This window comes from Astyanax mexicanus, chromosome 11, assembly GCF_023375975.1.
Source record: "Astyanax mexicanus isolate ESR-SI-001 chromosome 11, AstMex3_surface, whole genome shotgun sequence".
NCBI lineage: Eukaryota > Metazoa > Chordata > Actinopteri > Characiformes > Acestrorhamphidae > Astyanax > Astyanax mexicanus.
This window is the reverse complement of record NC_064418.1, coordinates 5,971,870-5,994,514: the sequence shown is the minus strand read 5'-3', so window position 1 is coordinate 5,994,514 and position 22,645 is coordinate 5,971,870. Positions and strand designations below refer to the sequence as shown.

At 38.1% G+C, this 22,645-nt stretch overlaps 2 protein-coding genes across 2 annotated transcripts in view; both read right to left on the bottom strand.

The window, feature by feature from the left end:
* The window catches only part of si:ch211-269e2.1 (cohesin subunit SA-2), a 30,115-nt gene extending 13,616 nt beyond the window's left edge, over positions 1-16,499 (bottom strand). Inside the window, exons 1-25 of the mRNA XM_007227856.3 lie at positions 16,375-16,499; positions 15,010-15,096; positions 14,793-14,877; positions 13,946-14,110; positions 13,419-13,515; positions 13,203-13,279; positions 12,969-13,040; positions 12,029-12,233; positions 11,750-11,901; positions 11,020-11,093; positions 10,785-10,908; positions 9,575-9,673; positions 8,936-9,015; positions 7,857-7,964; positions 7,596-7,713; positions 6,876-6,993; positions 6,339-6,442; positions 6,077-6,169; positions 5,907-5,993; positions 5,162-5,362; positions 4,504-4,580; positions 4,311-4,398; positions 4,135-4,215; positions 2,447-2,539; positions 907-1,084 (exon numbers count right to left, since the gene is read on the bottom strand). Coding sequence (XP_007227918.3) covers positions 907-1,084; positions 2,447-2,539; positions 4,135-4,215; positions 4,311-4,398; positions 4,504-4,580; positions 5,162-5,362; positions 5,907-5,993; positions 6,077-6,169; positions 6,339-6,442; positions 6,876-6,993; positions 7,596-7,713; positions 7,857-7,964; positions 8,936-9,015; positions 9,575-9,673; positions 10,785-10,908; positions 11,020-11,093; positions 11,750-11,901; positions 12,029-12,233; positions 12,969-13,040; positions 13,203-13,279; positions 13,419-13,515; positions 13,946-14,110; positions 14,793-14,877; positions 15,010-15,050 — 2,617 coding nt within the window. The 5' untranslated portion in view covers positions 15,051-15,096; positions 16,375-16,499. The remainder of the gene's footprint in view (positions 1-906; positions 1,085-2,446; positions 2,540-4,134; positions 4,216-4,310; positions 4,399-4,503; positions 4,581-5,161; positions 5,363-5,906; positions 5,994-6,076; positions 6,170-6,338; positions 6,443-6,875; positions 6,994-7,595; positions 7,714-7,856; positions 7,965-8,935; positions 9,016-9,574; positions 9,674-10,784; positions 10,909-11,019; positions 11,094-11,749; positions 11,902-12,028; positions 12,234-12,968; positions 13,041-13,202; positions 13,280-13,418; positions 13,516-13,945; positions 14,111-14,792; positions 14,878-15,009; positions 15,097-16,374) is intronic.
* Positions 16,500-18,352: 1,853 nt separating this feature from the next.
* si:ch211-218d20.15 (uncharacterized) lies at positions 18,353-21,993 on the bottom strand. Its single transcript, XM_007227855.4, has 8 exons — positions 21,722-21,993; positions 21,508-21,626; positions 20,547-20,607; positions 20,355-20,422; positions 20,164-20,266; positions 19,892-20,010; positions 19,523-19,668; positions 18,353-18,878 (listed from the first exon to the last, which is right to left on the bottom strand). Exons 1-8 carry the CDS (start codon positions 21,783-21,785, stop codon positions 18,773-18,775), a joined length of 786 nt encoding a protein of 261 aa, XP_007227917.2. The 5' UTR covers positions 21,786-21,993; the 3' UTR covers positions 18,353-18,772.
* Between the last annotated feature and the right edge of the window lie 652 nt (positions 21,994-22,645).

Here is a 22,645-nt window from a genome sequence, read left to right as displayed (position 1 = left end):
CCCAATAACAAGGAACTACGGTAGTCAACAGTACGCCTGGCATTATATAATAAAACACGGAGTAATACTGCCATCTACAGGCAGAACATATACACCGTTCAGAATTCACTAGAATTAAAACATTTTATATATTATTTCTTATTTGATTTATGCATGTTAGAAAAACAAGAATGTTTGTTGATGTTTAGTTTTCATATATAAAGTGTTTAGACTAGGGAGTTTGAGACTGCAGTACCATTATAATATTTTTTTTAATATAATATTATAGGCTGCAGATGTCAAAATTAGCAAAACTATGGTCAAAATAGACAATTTACATAAAGTATGAAAGACCAGACTTCATTGATACACAAACAGACTAAACTACTACCCAGAAAACTATTATCTCTATTATCTACTATTATATCGGTTTTACCTTAATTTTATTGCACAATAACTTAAGGCATCCTCAGTGTTAATAGTTCCTTGTTCTGTATACGTTTTTTTTATGTTGAAGGCATAAAAATGTGATCATTTTGATATCAGAACTGATAACAAAAAAAGAAAAAAATTTACATTGTGAAAAGAAAAGAAAAAATTACAAAAAAAACATTTAATATTAATATTAAATGCTGCAGAAAAAAACATGGAGACAACACAATGAAATTAAACACATCAACCAGAGGAGCGAAGGAGAAGATGAGAGGAGAGGAGAGGAGGAGTGGAGCAATGAAAAAGAAAAGAGAAGAAAAGAGGAAGAGAGGAGTACAGAAGGAGAGAAGAAGGGAAGGAGGAGTGAAGCAATGAAGGAAAAGAGAAGAGCAGGAGAGGAGGATGGAAGGAGAGGTGAAGAGGATGAGAGAAGGAGAGGAGAAGAGGATGAGAGAAGGAGAGGAGAAGAGGAGGAGAGGAGGAGGACAGTGCTACCTCTGCTGCTGTGGCTGTCCAGCTCAGGGCTGGTGAAGACGTGCTCCAGGACGAAGCTCAGCAGGGCTTTTTGGAGCCGGGGCTCCGGGGTGTACAGCAGAGGGGCTCCTGCTGAGGGGTCCCACATCTGCAGCTGGTAGTTATGGGCTACAAGGATGTCACTCAAACACATAAACGCCTGTGAGAGAAACACAAGCCAAATATGGCTTAAATATTCCTTCTTGCTTACAGTGTCACAATATATCGCAAAATACTAATTTTGCAATACTGTCAGCGAACGCTCTAGTTGGTGGTACTGTGCTTTTAAAATTTCATATGTACTAACTTATAAGGTGCACCTAAAATCCTTTAATTTTCCCAAAAATAGTCCGTGCGCCTTATAATCCAGTGCTCCACATGCATGAATTTTACCAGTCTCCTTGTAAAAAGCAGTAAAGCCACACTGTTGAAGTACAGCGTTATTCAGGAGTTTCAGTTTAGTTCTTCAGCACCGAAGCTGGAGTAGCATTAGCCGCTAACCGCTATATCCCCGTTCAGAGGTGAGTATATCGGACTGTAGTCTCTGTGTTTACTGTGTTAAAATAAGCTATGTAAGACAAACCGCTAGCTAATATCACCCGGGCTTACTGGAACACTCAGGGTTCCTCAGTATAGTGCTGTCGGGCTGCATTAACTTAGCCGCTAATCGCTAGCGGTTAGCCGCTAATGCTTCAGCCTCAGTGCTGGAAAAATTCGGCAATCTAAGCTTACTGTAAATAAACGGAAGCGCTTTACCCACCCAAATAAACAGTTGTCAGCAGAAAAATATGTGTAGATTAATATCCAGCGCTTATTTGACTTTAAAAGAAAGTCTTTTTTTATTAAAGTTTTGTTTAAGTTACTTAGCTTAGCTTTACTTAACTTAGTTGCAGTGGCAAGACCTGCTGAATTAGAACTTATAGTGTCTCATAAATGCGCCTTATAATCCAGTGTGCCTTATGTATAAAAATAGACCAGAAAAAAAGACGTTCATTAATAGTGAACCTTATAATCAGGTGCACCTTATAGTGCGAAAAATATGGTATTACATTTTTAGTAATTCACAATTTGAGCCACCACTAGAAGACATGCTTTACACATGCATTTCTGGACAAGCTGAGCAATACTGTCAAAAAACTGTCAATTTTTTTTATTTCCACTGTTTTATTGCCAGAAACAGCATGAGAACCAAGTTGCAGAAAGCGACACTCATATTCTAAACAAATTCTGCTCTTTAGTCTCTGTTAGAAGTTCTCTCATAGCAGCGCTATGGCAAATACACAGAATCCATTATAAACCATAGCAGGAGCCCTGGGCACTCAACAGGAAATTAAAAATAAACCAAATTCCAACAGTGTGGGCACACTGCACAGAACCCACTAATGCACAGGAGTCACACAGTATGTTGCAGCTCAGTGCATGCCACCAACGCACCGCATGCATGAATATAAGCACAAAAGGGATGCGTCAGTATGAAACAGTATGATCTTCTCAGTAAAAATTAGAAAAGAGTTTACTGTACCTGCTCTCGAACCTGCTGCTCTGTGTGCGACAGACAACGGTGACATTTTTCACAAAAACCTCGAAGCTGTGTCCTCTGGTGAAGTGCCGTTTCCTATAATCACACACATGCTCATGTCAGCATGGCCTTATATAACAGTATAGCAGCTCAGTTTGGCTTTGCAGTTGTATACTGTCAATACTTCAAGTTTTTTCTCTCTTATTACTCATGATGCTGCTGATAAATAAGGACGTCTGCTAATGATTTAGTGTATTATTTATTATTTGACTGGTGTTGCTGTTTTTATTTCTGCTGTTGGATATATTGGATATATGTACTGAGAGTTTATGTTTTTACACATTCAGTATTGCTTTTAAACACAGCTTTACATCATAATACAGGCTTCTAAATATGCTGCATTACAGTATACGTATATTTTGCATAAGTTCTGAATCCTGAAGGCTGAATTTAAGCATATAACTCAATAACAAATCATATTTCTTTCAACTCCCACCAACCACCAACACAAACAAGCAGCATCATAATGGATCTCATATCAGCGCAGAATGCAGGGCTTTTCTCCTCTTGTTTGAGGAACAAACATATGCATGAAACAGAGCGGTGTGTGGCATGGGAGCTGTGCTGAGAAAGCTCCAGAGACAGAGATGGTGAGGGCGTAATTAGACTAAATAATAGAAACTGATGGAGGAGAGCAGTAGGGCTCTGGCTGAAGTGGATTGATGAAAGCCTTGTTAGTAGTGCTGCTGGTCCCTCATGTAAAGCATTCTTTCATAATTATACACACGCGCTTGTGCATGCGTATATATGTGTGTACATGCTCGGCCGGCTCCGGGCGACGAAGCTACGCGGCCGTCCGAGTGCGTCCCGCGCCAACTCAACCTCATTTCAGCCAAATGACTCATTTTAATTGGACAATATCCCAATTTTCTGCTGAACTCATCTTTTTTCCTGCCCGCCACCAGCCTCCTCTCGCTCTGAATCGCCCCTCGTTCCCGAGTCAAATGCCACTGACATTAGAATTGCAGATTGGGCCAAAGTCGCCGCCTGGGCCTCAAATTACAGCCCTGCTCTGGCAGTTATTGATGAGGGGGTCGTGGAGAGAAAGTGCACGTTCTTGTGCACCCCCACCCTTCTCCCAACCCAAGGATTTTTTAATGTCGCTCTTTTACCTACAGCAGTCTTAATGGCCATCAATATCTCCGTGCAGAAAGGTTAGGGGTCGGGAAATATGATTACCCCGCGCGGCGCATGGAAACATGGGCTTAATAACGACTCCACATTAGAGATTAGCAGAGGAGCCTTCACGCAACAAGGTAGCCATTACGCCCCCCACAATCCATCACCTGAACCTTACTTTTCCTAACGACTCATGATCAATCACGCCCTTCTCTCTGCGCTTATTAAAATCCACTGGACACAACCCAAAGGCCTTTGAGGGTATCACGGCTGATATTTCAAATGCAACGTAGCAGAATTAAAGGACACGCTTGCTGGTGATGGATCATACAGGAATTGCGCAGACAGCGAGGAAAGCGAGGACCGAGGGGAACACCTGAACTGTTTGCTTAATTTATCAATCAGGACCAAACGTCTGCGCTGCGTGTAAATATTAGCATTCTCATTACTGCATCAGATGCCAGCAGCTGGAGATTTTTTACTGCACGCAAAGGATGCGACTGCCGCCTCACCCTAGAGGTCGACGTCTCTCCGAACATGTTGAGGTTCCACAGGATGCAGCAGCAGACACAGCGCAGAGCCTCGGTGCTCATCTGCAAGCAGCACAGACAGAACCAGTCAGTTCCAGTGTTACAGTGCACTGAGGGAAACTGACCGCTGTTACAGCCAGCGCTACCTCTATTATTACCTCTACTGGCAAGCCACCATGCTGTACTTCAAACACAAGCAGCCTGGAGACCACCTCATATATCCCCCACTTCGACAGGTCCTGAGCACTGAGAGATACAGAGAAATAAACAGGGTGTGAGAAACATCAGATAAGTGAAAATTAACTGAAAAATCGTATTTAAAACGTATTAAATGTAGTGATTCACTCTCACTTGTTGAAAGCAGTTAGTTTCTTCAGAGCAGTTAGAATTCCTACTTTTCTTTCTTCATCTGCTACAAACACTCCATCCTGAACACAAGGAGAAGAACAGAGGAGTTAGATGTACAGTATTACCGTATAGAAGAACATCTATAGTGTATATATAAAGTGGGTAATGTCCACTCAGGGCGTTTTCACTCCAGCACTATTTGATCCAGTTCGTTTGTACCCTTAGTGTGGTTTGATTGAGCAGGTGTGAAAACAGTCATCACACTCAAATGCAGATCAAAACAACCAGACCGAGACCAGCTTAAGAATGTGATGTCGGTCCGGTCCCAAATGAACTCTGAAGCGGTAAGAACGTGGTAAGAACGTGAACTAGTCTCGATCTGACCCAAGTATCAAGTATACTCCTTTTATTTAAGCGAAACTGCCCTTCTGACTTAAGCTTCAGGACAACAAAATAAAGAAGTACTTTAAACAGGTCCAAACAGATCTTGGATGATTGGCTACATTTGAAGTTAAGTGATGATTGCCAGCTCGTTGCCACTGCTTAACCCATACCTTTAAAACACAAATTTCACTTGTGTTTAATTAATTAATCTGCTTACTAAGAAAAAGTCTCTGGATTTGCCACAGGACAGGTTCTACTGAGTGTTTGTCGTACTCACACTCAGCGCTTCTTCTAAGCATGTTTCCAGTGTATGTGTCCAGCGCTGAATGAGTTGGTCCATGGCGGACGCTGTCAGATGTTGCCAGCGTGAGTCTTCAGCACAGAGGGCGTGGTACGAGCGGGCAGCCGCTTCCAGCAGACCTGCCTCTGAGTGTCTGCTCACCGCAGCATCCAGCCCAGCCAGCAATGCCTGTAGAGACTAACAGCCAAACAAAACACTGTCACACACTTCCCAGCAGGAGATAGTTCTTCAGCAGTGAAGTCTACAGTATCTGACAAAAGTGAGTACACCTCTCATATCTTTATAAATATTATATTATACCTTTTCATGGGACGACACTGAAGATATGACACTTTAAGACAATGTAAAGCAGTCAGCTTGTATAGCAAAATAAACTGTCCCTTGCTTACAATCAAACATGGTGGTGGTAGCATCATGGTCTGGGGCTGTAGGAGTGCTTGGGAGCTGAATTCCAACATGTACTGTGACATTTTAAATGGACTGGACAAGCATGTATCCAACTGTTGTTCCCATAAAAATATATTATAATAAAATATTTACAAAAATGTCAGATGTATTCTTGTTTGTGAGATATTGAATATTTCGTCTTATAAGTCACAAATTTAAAGGCTTAATGTTTTTATTTTTATAATAATAATAATAATACATAATAAGAAACTGGCAAAAAAACTCATCTCAAAAAGTTAGAAAGTTTACATGTATATAGTAAAACAAGACTCACGTCCGTGTTTTCATCCCCGCAGGAGTCCATTTGGAAGTACTGAGGTATTTTGAGGAAGGAGGTCAGTTTTCCAGCATCTTCTAAATACTGAAAATCAACCAAACTTATCAGACCACATGTAATGTAAGACTTACAATTTTATAAACCTATAGATAAACAGCATTCATCACCTTGGATAACAGCTCAGGTAGCACCTTTAGGAAATGTTCTGTAAGCTTCGTACAGTCATCAGTCTGCAGTCTCTTCTCTTTAGTGCTGATCACCTTGAAAATAAACACAAAGCACATGATACTTTTAGCAATATAGTGTATTTTTATTTTATATCATTAGCAGAACTTAAAATACATAGAAATCACAATTGGCTCCTGTGGTGTGTTCTCCATTTAGGTGGGGATATTTAGAGAAGATAAAAGCAAAAGAGAGAAAGCCAACCTTCTTGCCTGTGCTTCTTCCTGCTAGTGGAGGTCCTTCAGCAGCCTGTCTGACTGATGCCAAAAGAATCTCAATCAGCAGGGTCTCATCAGCACTGTTCAAAGCTGCAGAACACATATATATACATACATACAGTGAATTATGAAGTGCAGACTCATGGACATTAATGCCAAAGCACATATAGATAAACTTCCAAATTTCACATATATGTGATGGTGAGAGGGGGAGAGCCATTCTTCTTTAAAGAAAAGAAAAAGTAAAGTGTTTCAATTAACGATTCCAACTAGATTTAACTAGATTTACCAACACCAAAAAAACACTTATATTCAAACAGGCTTGAAGGAACTCAACACACTTTGAGGAGAGTACTGTATATTAAGTATTATCGTAATTTGCGGACTATAAGGTGCACTATTAATAAACTATGAACTTAATGAACTAATAGTGATCTATTTTCTTGTCTATTTTCATACATAAAGAAAAAACTGTAGAGACTTTAGTGAGACTGGAACAGGAAAAGGGAGGGTATATACTAGCCTTGCTCTGGTGAAAAAGACTGGGAAGTCAACAGAGAGGTCAGTGAGGCCCAGTCCTTCAGGAAATCACCAGCACTGTCCCACAGACTGTCCACAACATACAGCACATGCTGGTGAAGCTGCACAACAGACCATGCAACAGACATAGCAAGCACATTAGAGGATCACAATATTTTGTTTTGCAGTACTATATTGATTTTTAAAAACATGGTAGTGATTTTTTTTATTTTCTCTTAATTTAGCTAGGCCAACTGTCCCACCCAATCAGCTGCTACGCAGTTGTATATCCCTCATCACTGGTGATGCGGGTGAAGACTACCACATGCCTCCTTTGACACAAGTAAAATCAGACTCTGCCTCTTTTTGAACTGATGCTGATGCAGCATTGCGCAGCTACTCGTTTCCATTACAACAGCTCACAGATGTCTTGTGCTGATCTACATCACCCTAGGAGTGATGGAGGAAAGAGCGCCATCTACTGTACCCACCCAGACAGAGCAAGAACAATTGTGCTCTCTCAGGGCTCCAGCAGCTGATGGCAAGCTGCATGACCAGGATTCGAATCAGCGATCTCCCAATCATAGTGGCAGCACTTGGCCCAATACATTATTTTGTATCGCAACTTGGTGTAGCATATAATTAAATTCTTGCCAATACAATATCCTAAACATACATATTCTACAGACTCCAAGACATCAGATACTGCTCCCTCAGATGTTACCTGGTTTTCAGTGTAGAAGTTTATAAGTGCTCGGACTCTGGCGAGGGTCAGTGCTCTGTGTTTGTCCTCCTCTGATGCTCCTTCCTTTAACTGAAGCACTGCAGGGTTACTTAGCAGCCTTTGAGAATAAGATAAAAATAAAAATAGTAACTATGAGCCATCCATTCGAAATAAATTGTATAAGAAGTTGCAGCGTTACATAAAATAATTGACATAAGGAAAGTTTAGCTGTGACGGCAACAATCATACATCTGCACTTACTTGGAGTAGAGGAATTCCCCTGCAGTGGCTGCAAGCGGCCGGTGAGAAGAGTACACAAACTGGAACAAGTGTTTATAGTCGTCCTGGCTCAGCACATCATCACATGATCTGACAAAACACAAGGAAAGGGTGAGAAAGGTATTGGACAGTATGAATTATACATGTATGCTGAATTGATCAGATGAGCATTAGTTTTTTTTATAATTATACATCTATTTTTTTCAAGCTGTCCACAACCAGCCCAGAACTTGTCCGCGATCCACTTTTTGGTTCTGACCAACTAGTTGAGAATCGCTGATCTAAAGAATTATTAATATTTTTCCTAATAAATCATCACCTCACAAAACACAACAGGAGAGGGGAAAAAATCTGATCTACTTTGAATGGAAGTCAAAGTAAAACAAAATAATTTTAAATAGTTTTTTAAACAACCTGGACTCAATGACTGCCAAAATTTCATTAGTTTAAAAGTGAAAAAGGCTTTTGTAACTATACTTTTTAATTTCCCCACTTTAACAACTTTTGTTAAAGTGGGGAAATTCCTGAACTTGGAAATGCACAGTTTGTTTTAAGTTTTTTCTGTTTTTTTTATTGCATCAATTAATGTGATTAGTAATGATCTACCATTTCTGTTACTTATGTGGTTCTAATGTATTGGCTTTATATTGCAGTATACATTCCAGAAACTTTAGACACAAAAAATATACCATACTAGAATAATTCACCATGCCCTGTGGCATAAATCCTAATTACTTACATATATACAATACACATATAAATTGTATTATTATTATCATTATTATTGTTGTTATTATTAGTTGTTGTTCTTGTTGTTGTTAATAATAATAATTCTTCTTCTTCTTATTATTATTATTACTATTATTATTATTTCTATTATTATTATTTCTATTATTATTATTATTATTATAAAATTACTACTATTAAATGTTAACATAAACAATCCTATCAAAGCAACCGAAGCTAAGTTTGGTGAGTTAGGCAGCCTCACAAGAACTAAGCAGTGTTTGAGGTAAAGAGGAGAGGAGAATGTTTGGAGAGAAAGACTGAGAGTGACCCACTGGGAGATGACCATCAGCAGCCTCATGGCCTGCACTGCTACCTCATGGTCCTTATCCAGAGTCATGGAGATCATTCTCTCCTGTAAACACACACACACACACAAACACACTCAGCCAGCCTTCTCTAAACACTTTAACTAGCCTCTCTGAGAGCAATCTCATCTAAAACGCATGTGATTTACACTCATTAGGAGGACGTAATGTTTTCTTAAATCTGAACTGTGCCAATCTGTTTGCCACTAAAGGCTTTCTGGCTAGCGGTACTGAAGCGGTGGAGGAGACCCCCGAGGGCGGTGACTGGCCCTGTGTGAGAGATGCTGAGCCTTGGGCAAAACCTGAGGGGCTTCAGCACCTGTCAGTCAGAAAAAGCATCTTCCACCGTCCCCCTGGAGTCAACACACGCTGCTCTAACACACAACCTTTCCCAAAAACTGAAACTTAGGCCCAGTTAGAGACAGAAAGCTGGCTCGTTTCAACTGTGGCCAGAGGCAGAATCATCACAACTCCCACTTTGTTGACAGAGAATGGAATAATGGGCAATACTTTTCCAGGGCATTGTGGAGTCGCTCAGAGAGAGAAGCTCTTTTTCTGTCTAAAAATACTTAGTGATTAATTATTCTGCGTATAAGCAGATGCTACCTTAAATCGACTGGTGAAAAGGTCCATTTTGGAGCTGAGATGAACATCCTGATAGAGCCCCTGGAGACCCAGCACGCACTTCAAGCGCACATCCGGTTGCTGTGAAACAAGCAGAAAAAAGCTCATACTAAATATCCTTTCACTCCAAAGAAGTTTTACATTTTTTGAAATTTGTTTTTTAATGCATGAACGTGTTTTATTCCGATGAAGCTGGTGAAGCTTTATGGAAGGGCTGCATGTTTCGATTCCATTTCAGTGGCACTAAAGTGACTTTTTTGAAATAAAACTAAAACTAATCAATTTTTTTTTCACATTTTTTTTGTAAAACAAAAAAAGCAATTTGAAAACTTTAATTTCGTATTATTTGTTGAACATTTTAACACCTAATGCCCCAGTAGACAGACCAACAAATCACAATACATCATATATTAGTAAACATACTATCATAGCCCTGTACAGCTTGTACCTTTCAACTGTAAAACAGCAATTAAAAACAGAGTAAATAAATGCTGAAAGCTTTACGCAAAGGCTTCATGATGTAATTGCATTTCGGTTCCACCAAAGCCTTTTGTATAAAAAAAACTTAATTTATGTGAGTATAGTGTAAAAATTTAAACTTACTCCCTGCCTGTACTACAAACAGCACTCATTTAGACAGCTTGTTTTTCATTATTGCCCAGCCCTAGTAATTACTCTATGACTAATAGCTGGTAACTTCTAATAACTGTATAAAAACACTGAAAGCTAGAAACAGAGCCCACAGAGCACATATCTTCCTTATATCTTCCTTATCTACCTTATATAGCATATATATATATATATATATATATATATATATATATATATATATATATATATTATCCTGACTTATTATTTAAAGAGTTGTTTGCATTGGATAAGCTTAGTTATCTTCTGTTTGTACAGTATTGTGTTTTGTATTCTTTTGTATTAATTGCAGTTGACAGTAATTTTAGATATGGAGGAACTGTTGAAGCAATGCTGTAGTAAAATTAGTCTCTGTTTTGTATTATCATCTAATATTCATGAAATGAATTAAATCTCTAACAATACATCATATACAACTAGCACAAACTATACAAACACCTGCACAACTGCAGCTTTTCAAACAGCTGAAATATCAGCTTATATATAAGCTGAAATTCCAAAAGCAGTCAGTATCAGATTTCAGAACAGAATGTGCATCACTGACCTTGTCATGCATCATCCATCCAACATATTTCAAGTAGGTGTCGTTGAGGAACACAGGACTGTAGAGCTTCATCCACACGGTCAGCTCCTCCATACAGATCGCCCTGATTTCAGGAATCACATCTCTACCAGAGCGAAAAGAAGTTAAAGGTTAAAAGGTTAAAGCACCAAGGGCACATGAGAGAGAAGAACATGGTGATTTAAGGATTTAAGGAAATACAAAGTAAGATAACTACCTGTATCTTTTCAGAAAGACTCCTTTAAAGATAGCATCCACCATGTCTTCTGTTTCAAGCTTCCTGTCCTGCAACTAAAAAAAAACACAAAAACAGAACAGAACTGGATTAACTGACAACAATTAGCAAGTTAGCAATTAGCATACTTTACAAAAATGTAAAAACATTATGTTGTTTGGTTTTTGGGTGCTATGTTAGGTGCTGCAGCTTGTTTCTATGATCTTTCTTTTTAGGGTTGCAATGGTTTTGGTAAATGGCTAATAGATATTGTACTGCACGGTGAATGCTACAGTAGGTGGTTGCTAGGCAGATGTTATGAGGTTATGATATACAAGGTGACTGCTCATATGTTGCCAAGTGGTTGCTGTGGGACCTCATGTGGTTGGTTGGGACTTACTAGTGTATGCGTACCAATGTGTTTCAATATAAGAAGACTGCAATGACTTCAATCCATTGATTTCTATGGGAAATGTTCATTCAAACAAAAAACTGTATGCAAGCTCAAAAATTGTGAGATACGTGGCAAAAATCTAGCAAAAAAAGGCTCAGTGTGAGCAACTATTGTTCAGCACCTCCAGGAACTCCTTCAAGATGCTGAGAAAACTGTTCCAGGTGACTATCCCTCATGAAGACACTGAGATTAAAATCAAATTTAAACCAAGAGTGTGCAGATCTGTCCTCAATGATAAATGTTCTACTTAGAAGAATCTAATCAGACTCAGGCCCTCACCTCACTGATCTTCCTCTGAATCTTCTCCAGGCGTGGTAAGGCTCGTTTGCTGGAGGTCTTAGCCAGCTCCACCTCATACAGTCTCTGGCTGTTATCCACGTTGATGCTGAGGCTGAGCGCCACGTTCACCAGAGCACTGAGCAACTTCACAGCTGAAGAAGGACAGGAGGACAGCAGAACAGAGAGAGGAGCAGACAGAACAACAGTATAAAAGCTAAATAGTATATAAAATCTTATATAATTATATATATTTTATAACCTGCATGTCAAACATCTTACCTGCCAGCGTACAGGTGTGCCTAAAGGCGCGCACACATGAAGCTGAGAGTTCAGTCAGTAAAGAGATGAGCGTGTTCAGGAGGTAGTTGTCGAAGATAATGCTGTACTGACACTGAGCGACAAGCACCGAGACAAACTCGCAGAAGTGCGAGCGGAACTTCTTCCAGTACAGGCCGGACATTACCAGAGGATACTCACCACTCTCCTGAGTGATAGAGGAAAAATCAGGGGGAGAAAGGTATGGTCATTTTGGATAGATCGAAACATATATTAAAACATATATATATATATATATATATATATATATATATATATATATATATATATATATATATATAAAGTGTCTCAGAAAATTTGAATATTATATAAGACCAATTGGTATTTTTGGCAATGTGGGCAGTGTGCCAGGTCCTGCTGGAAAAACTTACAGAACTTCATGCTTCCCTCTGCTGACAACTTTTACGGAGATGTGGATTTCATTCTCCAGCAGGATTTAGTCATATTTAGACATAATCATCAACAATAAAAGAATTAAATGCTATTTGTCTAATACATGTATATAATATATGAGTTTCACATTTTGAACTGAATTACTTAAATAAAATAACTTTTCAATAACTTTTCAACTTTTTCATTCTATTGAGATGTACCCTGAATGAAAGAGATTATATAGAAAGTCATTATAAAGAATGGGTGCTGAAACAATTCAGTCTCACTGACACAGGTGACATGCTGTCTACCTTTACAAACATTAGTGAAAAAAATGGTGGTTCTAAATCCCTCACTAAAGCACAGGGTAGTACCTTAACAGGATGGCACCATTCCATAATCTACTGTTATTGGAATTATTAAAGAGGAAGCATTTTGAAATTACAGCAACTTTGCCACAAAGTGTCCAAACATGTAAAGTTCTAAGAAAAACAGACAGTTCCATACTCACAATGTCCATGGGCCACGTGACCGTCAATATCCATGGGAACGCCAGGAACTTCTTGTACTGTAAACCTGAGCTCTGTAATTAGGTATTCAAAGAGCAGTCACTTTACAAAGAATACATTAATTTACATAGATAGATAGATAGATAGATAGATAGATAGATAGATACTTTATGTATCCCGAAGGAAATTTAGGAAACAACATTCAAACAAGACAGAGCTAAGAAATCAGCTCATACCTCATCCAGGTCCTCCACCATCTTGCTCATGACATCAGTATCCTCCTTACTCTGAAACATCTCAGCAGTTACGACCCCTAGAGGAAGCGGAATTCAAACTATCAGCAAGTGTGCAGGATATTTCTCTAACAAATTAGAGGAAACAAATATATGAGCCCTAAAACCACACAAAAATATAAGTACTATATTGACTATATATACCTTTGGATGGCTTACCTTTGCACCCTGAACACTGGATGAAGAAGCTGATGAGGTCCAGCAGGGCTGGTTCTCTGTCAATAATATAGGCCTCGATCCAGTCGTCCACCACTGCCTTTGGAGGAGGTTCAACACAGATTGTTTAGAAATAGAATAAGGATTAATCTACAGTTACAGTAGATACAGGAGTCATGAGTGTAAATGTTTGCATCGATACTACTGTGTGACAGGCATGCATGCAAACGGGAGACATATGACATTTCTTTATTGACCTATCGACTTCAGAAGATCTTAGGCAACACAAATATGTCTTTAAGATTAACTACTATTATAAATTTACCAGCCCTGCCAAAAATGCATTTTGATCAAAAGTTTACTTAGTAGGCCTAATAGAAGAAGATAACCCAAAGAAAATAAAATGAAAATAAATACATAAATAAATAAAATGCATATTTTTATTAATACAATTTGGCCTGAGGACATTTTTTATGAAGTCCACAATTGAGCTGGCTAATGGCTAACTGGTGATGCTAATGTTTTCCTACCTGCATGGCACTCCTGCCCATGGTGACCACCTCAAACAGTGTAAGAGCCTCAATGTCTCTGTTTTTGAGCTGCTCATTCTCTGCTCTGCCCAAACTGCCATTGCTGGACTTGGAATGCTTGCGCTTAGCATTCTCTGAGCCTTCTCTGGCTTTCCTCTTCCCTCTCTGCACATAAAATACACAGGGTTAATTAGGGTAAATAAGGGAAAACACAGTGCAAATTACAGCACAGGCATTTTGTTTATGACACTGTTCACTAGTAAAATTCTAATATGCAGCTCTGAAAAAATAAACCACTTAAAAATTATGAGTTTCTTTAATTTTACCAAATTGAAAACCTCTGAAATATAATCAAGAGGAAGATGGATGATCACAAGCCATTAAACCAAACTTAAATTTTTTTGCACCAGATATAAAGGCATAAAGTTATCCAATAGCAGTGTGTAAAACTGGTGGAGGAGAACATGCCAAGATGCATGAAAACTGTGATTAAAAACCAGGGTTATTCCGCTAAATATTGATTTCTGAACTCTTAAAACTTTATATATGAACTTGTTTTGTTTATTGGCATCTTTTTTGTTATTTCAGCCATTTCTCATTTTTTTGCAAATAACAACAATGTTCAATAAAACAACAATGTTCATTTTTCTCAAACATATACCTATAAATAGCAAATTCAGAGAAACTGATTCAGAAACTGAAAAGGTCTCTTAATTATTTCCAGAACTTTATGTGCATTGTGAAAAATTAAACATTACAAACACTTTAAATAGAGGAAATGTCTCGCCAGGCTTACACACTGTATAGGTTAACCCAAAGATGAGCAGAGCGTAGCAACACATCTTACCACATTCTTCTGTCTGTTCTCATTTCTCACACCAGAGGTGTGATTCGCAGATGTACAGGAAGAGACATCAACAGTGGAGTTCTCCCTTTAAAAAGAGGATTACAGTATAATAAACTGTTAATTACTAAGAAAACATTTTAGCTTGAGATTTAAAAGAATATGTTGTATTTTAAGAAGAGCATTGTGTTAGCATAAGTGTGTAATATGGTTATCTTACTTTTGGACTGATCTGGACAATAATGTTGGTTCTGCTATCATCTCTTCTCATATCATCTTGTTACTCTGGTCTCTGGTGTCTCTTTCACTGAACAGAAACAAACAGCATTTTAACACCTATTTTAAGTTCATTAAATTCTGGGCATTACAAATGTATCATGTTCCTAATGAGGGAGTTCCTAATGACAAATAGATGGTATGACACCCAAAAACCATCACAGACTGCAGAAACTTTACACTGGACAGCTCTTTCTGGGTGGGTAGATGGCGCTTTTTCCCCTCATCACTTCTAGGGTGATGTCGATCAGCACAAGGCTGCGTCTGTGAGCTGATGTATCAGAACCGAGTCGCTGCGTTTTCCTCCGAGCGCACTGTGATGCTACTTGGCAATGCTGCATCAGCAGCAGTTTGAAAAGAGCCAGAGTCTGACTTCACATGTGTCGGAGGAGGCATGTGCTAGTCTTCACCCTCCTGGTGTTGTGGCATCACTAGTGATAGGGGATATAAAACTGAGTAGCGGCTGAATAGGTTGGAGAATTGGCCTCATAAATTGGGAAAAAATTAAATAGATAATAATAATTAAATATTTGTGAGGGTTTTACAGAGCTTTTGGCCATATTTTGGTAGAACACTAACACTAACTGTTGAACACTAACAGTGTGTGTGTTTATATGTGTGAGGGTTAGAGTTAAATTCCTCTAAAACTGTAAAAAATAAATATTTACCAAGAGCACAGAGCACTGAACATCAAACCACTTTATTAACTTTTTATTACACACAGCACAGAAAGAGAGAAGAAAGAGATTATCACCAGTAACTGTGAAATATGATAAATATGTTTTATTAATGTTCAATCTGGGGAAGTCACTACCGCTACTCTGAACACACCAAAACAAAACACACACACATAAACACACACAAAGAGAAGAAACCTCGGCATTCACAGAGCACCAGGCCTTACAGCCATTGGTCAGACGTGTGTCAGTAAAGCGAAAGTCAGAATCTGATTGGTCACTGTACTGATCACTCAGGATCTGACTCTTCTCTTCCTCCTGTGCTCAATCTCTCTTTTATTGTTCAACCCAAAACACACACACACACATACACACAGCAGAGACCCCCCCACTGGCTCTCCTCGCGCTGCACAATGTAACACTCTAACATTATAACATTGTAACAATGGAACACTGTGATCATGATCTGGGCGGATCTGATAGAACACAAGTCCTGGCGTTGTGTGCCACATACACATACACACACGCACACACACACACACGTGTTAATCCGTGCTTTCGGCCGCTGAGTGCTGAATCAGTGTGTGTGTGTGGGTGTGTAGTGTGTATATGGGTCCTGCAGCAGATCTTACCGGGGTTTGGAGGATCAGCAGGAGCAGGCTGTAGAGAGGTGAGCAGGGTGAAGAAGGCGTGAGAAACAGGAGGAGAGCACAGCTCTGTCCGCACAGCGCCATCCAGCGGCTCACTGCAGCACAGCCGCGCCAAGCACAGCGGAAACACGTCACAGGAGGATGATTTCCCGCCCAGATGATCATATGATGCCTGTTGGACGAATCTGGACATTTATTCTTATAAAGACTTTATAAATAAATGCTATTTTCCTATAAAATATAAAGAGTTTAATATATAAAGTAAATATAATATATTATATAATATATATAATAAATAAATATAAAGGTTTAGTAATGCGGATGGAATCTCATATGCAATTTTACACCATCTTCAAGGTTAAACTAGCAATGTTTAAGACTTCAGAAGTGAAAACTGTTCTAATAAACATATTAGGGAAGTATTCTATAACAAAAGAAAAAATAGGTCACAAGGGATACCATATTGGAATTCACGTTTTACAGAAATCTCTTGGAGGAAAGCTTGGTCACTCCCTTATTTTTATTTTATTTTTATTTTTTTAATAAAATCAGAGAAGTACATTTAAAAATCCTGCATAATATCTACCCATGTAATTATATTTTTTCTAAATTTATAGAAATAGATCAGTACTGTACATTTAGCTCCAATCCTCCAGAAAAACTACTAATTTTGTTTTTTGAATGTTCTTACTCAGAATATTTTTGGAAAGCTCTTGCTAAATACTTGTTTTAATAAAGCAAATTACAGGGTAGATATAAAATGCAAATATGTTGTTTTTGGTTTTAACTGTAATGTCTCTAAAGTCAACTTTGCTTTAAATCTAATGACACTGTCACAGCTTAGCCCATGTCTGTCTTGTTTCTCCCTCATTTGGTCCCTTGTGCTCCTCCCCTCTGTTTACCTGTCATATGTTTCCCAGCCATGTGCTTACTGTTGTGTTTTGGTGCTGTCTCCGCCCTAGCCCCACCCTGTCATTAGTTATTTGTAACCCCGCCCACTCTTGATTGATCCTCAGGTGTTTCCAGTTTCCTGTTCCCTCCTCCTGTATACAAGCCCCTTTGTTTCAAGTCTTCCTCGTTTAGTCTTTTGTTGGTTTGTTTGCTGTCTGTAGTCTTGTCAGGTTTGTTACATGTCTCATGCTGCTTGTTAGGGTCCTGTTTTCTATTTTAGTCTTCTTGAGTTTTGTTTTCCTTGTCTAGTTAAATTTGCTGGTTGATCAATAAGATATGTTGTCAGTATATATGTTTTGTTTAGCTTGTAAAACCTTTCTGGGTTGTATTTTGTTATGATTATCTTGGATGTCCTTGTTTGTATTTGCATTGTGATTGTAGAATTTATTTAAAAAAAAACATGATCATATACCAATATAACTAACAGATTCTAGTTAAAATTTACATCACATTTTTTCCCCATGAATGTTATTTACTCTTTTACATTTAAATATATATTTTGTTATAATAATAATACAATTAAATAAACCTATAGAATATATTGTAAACTTTAACATGCTACTCGGCAAATATTTCCTGCATTAACAAAAATTGTCAGACAAAATACTAGGCTTTCTCATCTTTTTAATTAAATTTAATTCACTTGTTTTCATTCAATTGTTTAGGTAGCACTAATACAAAGATGAAGAAAAATTAAAAAAATATATATATATTATGATCTGTTTTATAAAAGCCCTGAGTTTCCCAGTTGGGTGCGTGTCCGTAACAAGAGGAGAATAAAATGATTCTGACAGTTCCTATTGTAAACTGCTTCTGCTTAACACTCAACACTTAAACCCTTGCAGGTTGTTGTTTATATAGTGTATGTGCCCCTTTTCATCTGAATGCTGGATATAATGGATATAGGTCTATATAATTCTGTAATTAAGGTCTGATTAAGGTCCCAGATTCATTATTTTAGTCAATTCATCAGATTAAGGAGCATAAAATGAAGAAAGTGAGTCTCATGTGAAATTACAGATGTTTAATTGTATTGGAAATGTAACTGTTAAATATTGTTAGCACCATAAATAACTGAACAGAAACAACAGAACAAAAAGGATATTGGCATCATTAACAGTAGCATATGTGATTCATGGCTGCATCTAGTCATTCGCACAATCTGTTCTGTGTCACTAGTTATGTCTAGATGACTGCAGAGAATTTTTCAGGGCAGTGGTGTAAGTGGTTCTTACCATGAAACTAAACTCTAGTGCAAGTAATACTGATTATACAGTAGTGAATGATCTTCCTCTCTGCTCCCCTCTTTTATGAACAACTTATTATCTGGAAATAACAGTATGTTACTTCTATGTTATATTTCTACTGAGCAGTAACAATGAATTTCCTCCTACTTATTAAGCTGCCTACAGACTAAGAAAGAGTTCTGTCAGGACCACTTGGAGACGAATGACATGACTGGGCTGAGTTCCTCAGAGACTTCTTCTGTGAGTGAGGATACAGTTGATATGATGTTGTGTGTTAACTGTGATATCCTGCAAAAAATAAAAATCATTAGTTAATACACAGAATTCTAACATAGTGAAGAACACTAGCAGTCAAAGCTAACTGATCAGAGATACACGTCATACACTGATGTTTAACAACAGTTTGGATCTGCTGAAATAGATATATTTATTATATTTTTGGTAGATAAAGAAAACAGATTTGAGGACTGAGAAGGTTCATGTGATGTTTTGGTTGATTTTTTGTTTTAGCAGTGTACAAGTGACAAGTGGCGGTTCAAAGACAATAGGACAAATTAACATAAGAAAAAATAAAATCATTGTTTTTGTCCTCTGTTGTTAATTCTTTGCAGTCAACGACTGGTCTCCTCGAGGACACTAGGCTCCTGAAAACTCTGTACATTAAATGACGCTCTCCCAGATTTTAAGTTTTAAGCCTCCAATAAGTAAAATACATGCTTACTATCACTGATAATCATTAATCTGGTCATTGCAGTATAATCAATAGCAAAACTACCTCCACCATGCTTGACAGGTTTTTTTTTTTGCATTTCTGAACTTTTCAGAGATACAGACACAAAATGTTAAAAATGTACAAATTATTTGTGCTATTCTTTCTTCATCAAAAATAAACCATTAATTTACCAACTATGTGAATACCATCAAACACATACCAGTTGATGTACTGGGCTGACAACTGCGGCTCTTGCTTGGACCCCTCCTCTGTCACTAAAGACATCTTCATCTTCTTAAAGTTGGCCTCAATATCCCTCTTTATAGTGATCAGTGGTAATGTGTCACTGAGAGAGTTTATCACTTGCTGTAAAACAAAGCAAATATATTTTAAAAAAGTATGCACTTCTACCTTTTTTTAAGTTTATAGACACCTGCTCATTAAACAAGTTCTCCTCTTTTTCTTAATAGTGTTGAAGATGTAATTAATTTGATCGTACTGGTTGTTTTTGGCTGCATTTGCTGTTTTTTAAAAGTGTGACAAAACAATAAAAAATCACAGTCATTCTCTGTGGATATGGCAAACTCACATATATAACTGCAAGCTGATGAGCGATGTACTTGTGGCTCCCTAGGTGCTTTACATCGTCTTCTAGCTGCTGACTCAGAACCACCAACTGGTTCAGCTTCCCAAGGTGAGGGAAATACCCTGCATACATGATATCAATACATTATAACTGGCATTTTTCCTTTCGGCTCAGTAATCAGTGGTCTCCAAACTCAAACCCAAATCTAACACCCCATTTAGGTTTAATTAGCTGTAGCCTTTAGCTGTAGATCTATCATTGTTGTAGGACCTCACCATCCAGAGGTGGTAGCTCCAGCATATCTACAGGGCTGCCGTGGATAATGTAAACTTCTACTCGAGGAAACATAACAGACAACCCGGCGATGTCCAAGTAATCCTAGTTAAAAGAGAAGAAGAATCTAAATTATTCTTTTCAAAGTTAAAATACATGTTCAAAACAATATTTATGCAACCAGAACAGTTACCTCTAGCAGTGGTGCGGGTTTAGGCAGGTGTTCGAGGCACTGGTTCATCTGATCTATAATCTCAGCTCCTGTATGTATGGAAAAAATACATGCAGCACATTTGTAGTTAGTCATGCATGTCAATACAAATTGCTATACTATCATGAACTACTATAGTAGCATGTTTGATATGGCAAATTGTCTGAACGTTACCTTGTTTTTGGAAAGATTCAGATTCTTCAGGGCTTGTGTCTTGCTTAAGCTGCCCCTGAAACTGACAAATGAACAAAGAGACAGATACACAGCTAATTAGTGAATTTAACTTAATTGAAGGGGAATTGCACAATGTCAAGTAATAAAAACAAATGTTGCTTAAAGCATTTAGACTACAGACTGTTGTTGAATTTGTTTCCTGCAGGGGCATTATGGGACATTTATGATAGGCCCTCTGTATTTATGCAATCTTCTCTGTTTAGCATACAGCAATATAGCATATTTGTTTTTTTTATTCTGTCATTGAGAGGCATATCATAACAATGTGTTAGCTGTTAGCTCCTCTCATTGGTTGAGAGAACTGCTCAAACAACCAATGAGAAGCACTTCTCTATTTGGGTGATGGAACATATAAGTACATATGGCAGAGTGGTTGAGAAAGACATCTTTAGGTCATACAAGAACAACCTCTTTTATTTGTGTCACAAAAGTGTCTCCCATATTATTTTTGTCAGTATTTCATAATGTAGGTCTAAAACTATTTCATAAAACAGGTCTATGGAAAAAAAATCGCCAACACCCCCCTTCTGTGGAGGACTAATTAAGCTTTATTAGTGTTTGACCATTGTGCATATAATAGAAAATAACATAAGGACCATTCCACTGAATGGGTGCCATTTCAGTCCATAGAAAATTACATGTATAAATGTGCACACAAAAGAACTTTAAAATACATTTTATTATTAATCATGGTGTCTTGTACATTGGCCTGATTACAAAAGTAAATATGTAATTAAATGAAAACTATGTTACTTAGAACACTGAAAAATTGCATTTACTACCTGTCCCCACTCTCCAACTATAAACTTTACTGTGAATTATAATGATTAAAATCCTTCAGAGATGTATTTCTTTTCCAGAGCTGTTCATATCTTTATTCAGAATGATACAGATGGATTACCTGATGGACCTGAGCCCTGATGAGAAGGTCCAGCTGGCTGCACAGGCTCAGCATCTCCAGTGCTACCTGCTCAGGGCTCAGCTGGATGAGCATCAGGGGCTTTTTCACGTACAGCTCAACTGCATATAAACAAATGCGACTACAGTTTAACGTTAAAACGCTATTTAAAGCGATACAGCCCCCGCTAGGACAAATGATACACAAGCTCTCCTACCTTTAAAGCTGGAACTGTACCCACACGGGAGACACAGCGGCTCTGAAGAGCTCACAGCTGCCATTTCTCACAGCTGGGGGTCGAAATATCCTCCTTGTATATTTTATTAATCCCCAGTATTAACATGGGGTTAAATGGGGTTAAATCCACCCTCAGAAACGCGCGTCGTTCATTTAATGGCCTGATATTTTTACGAGGCTAATGTCAGCGCCTAGTCGCCCAGCCTCCTTATCGAAATTCCGTTCCACCTTAAATTCTGCAGCAGAGCGTAAGGCGATCCTGAAATCCGTCCATGCGCAACTGAACGGAGCTGCCGCACCATTTTTAAGGTGGAACGGACAATTCCAACAAGAAGCAGAAGCTCAGCTTTTAGTGCTATTGTATGAGCGCTGTCTGTCAGATTCCCTATTGTACTGTCAACAACACACGGGATTGACATGATTTTATTTGTAAAATGGGTAAAATCCAGGGTTTTCCATCGTGTGTGCCCTAATGGAGTATAACACAAAACAATGGGGATTGGGGGGGTTATGCCCCCTTTATTTGTGATTAGCTAGCTAGCTAATATCAATCACTTTTTTTTTTACTTTGAGTTCAGTATTTAAACATAATTTACAAGACTTTATCCTTAACCCTTAACTCCTGAAAAATCCAGAACACCGAGATAAGATCAAATAAAATAACATTTATTCTATGTGATAACCTACAAGTAACTGTATAGTAATCTGATATGAAAAGGACCAAAAAAAGAACTGATTGAAAACAAAATGGCATAATTCACACCATACTGATCATTTTATGCTAGAATATGTGGCGTATTTTATTCTAATACCATAAAACACATTTTTTTTTGTTTTTATGGCTTTAAATATGTTAATATTTTATTCATTTTTCAAGCAAAATCGTTGCTCTGAGTGGTCCAGT

Excerpts from the sequence above, each read along its gene's own strand:
- si:ch211-218d20.15 (XM_007227855.4), bottom strand. The coding sequence starts at position 21,785 with ATGGCAGCTGTGAGCTCTTCAGAGCCGCTGTGTCTCCCGTGTGGGTAC. Across the intron at positions 21,627-21,721 it reads GTACAGTTCCAGCTTTAAAG|TTGAGCTGTACGTGAAAAAG; the intron begins GTAGGAGAGCTT and ends GTTTATATGCAG. Across the intron at positions 19,669-19,891 it reads ATCAGCTTGCAGTTATATAT|CAAGTGATAAACTCTCTCAG; the intron begins GTGAGTTTGCCA and ends TTTGTTTTACAG.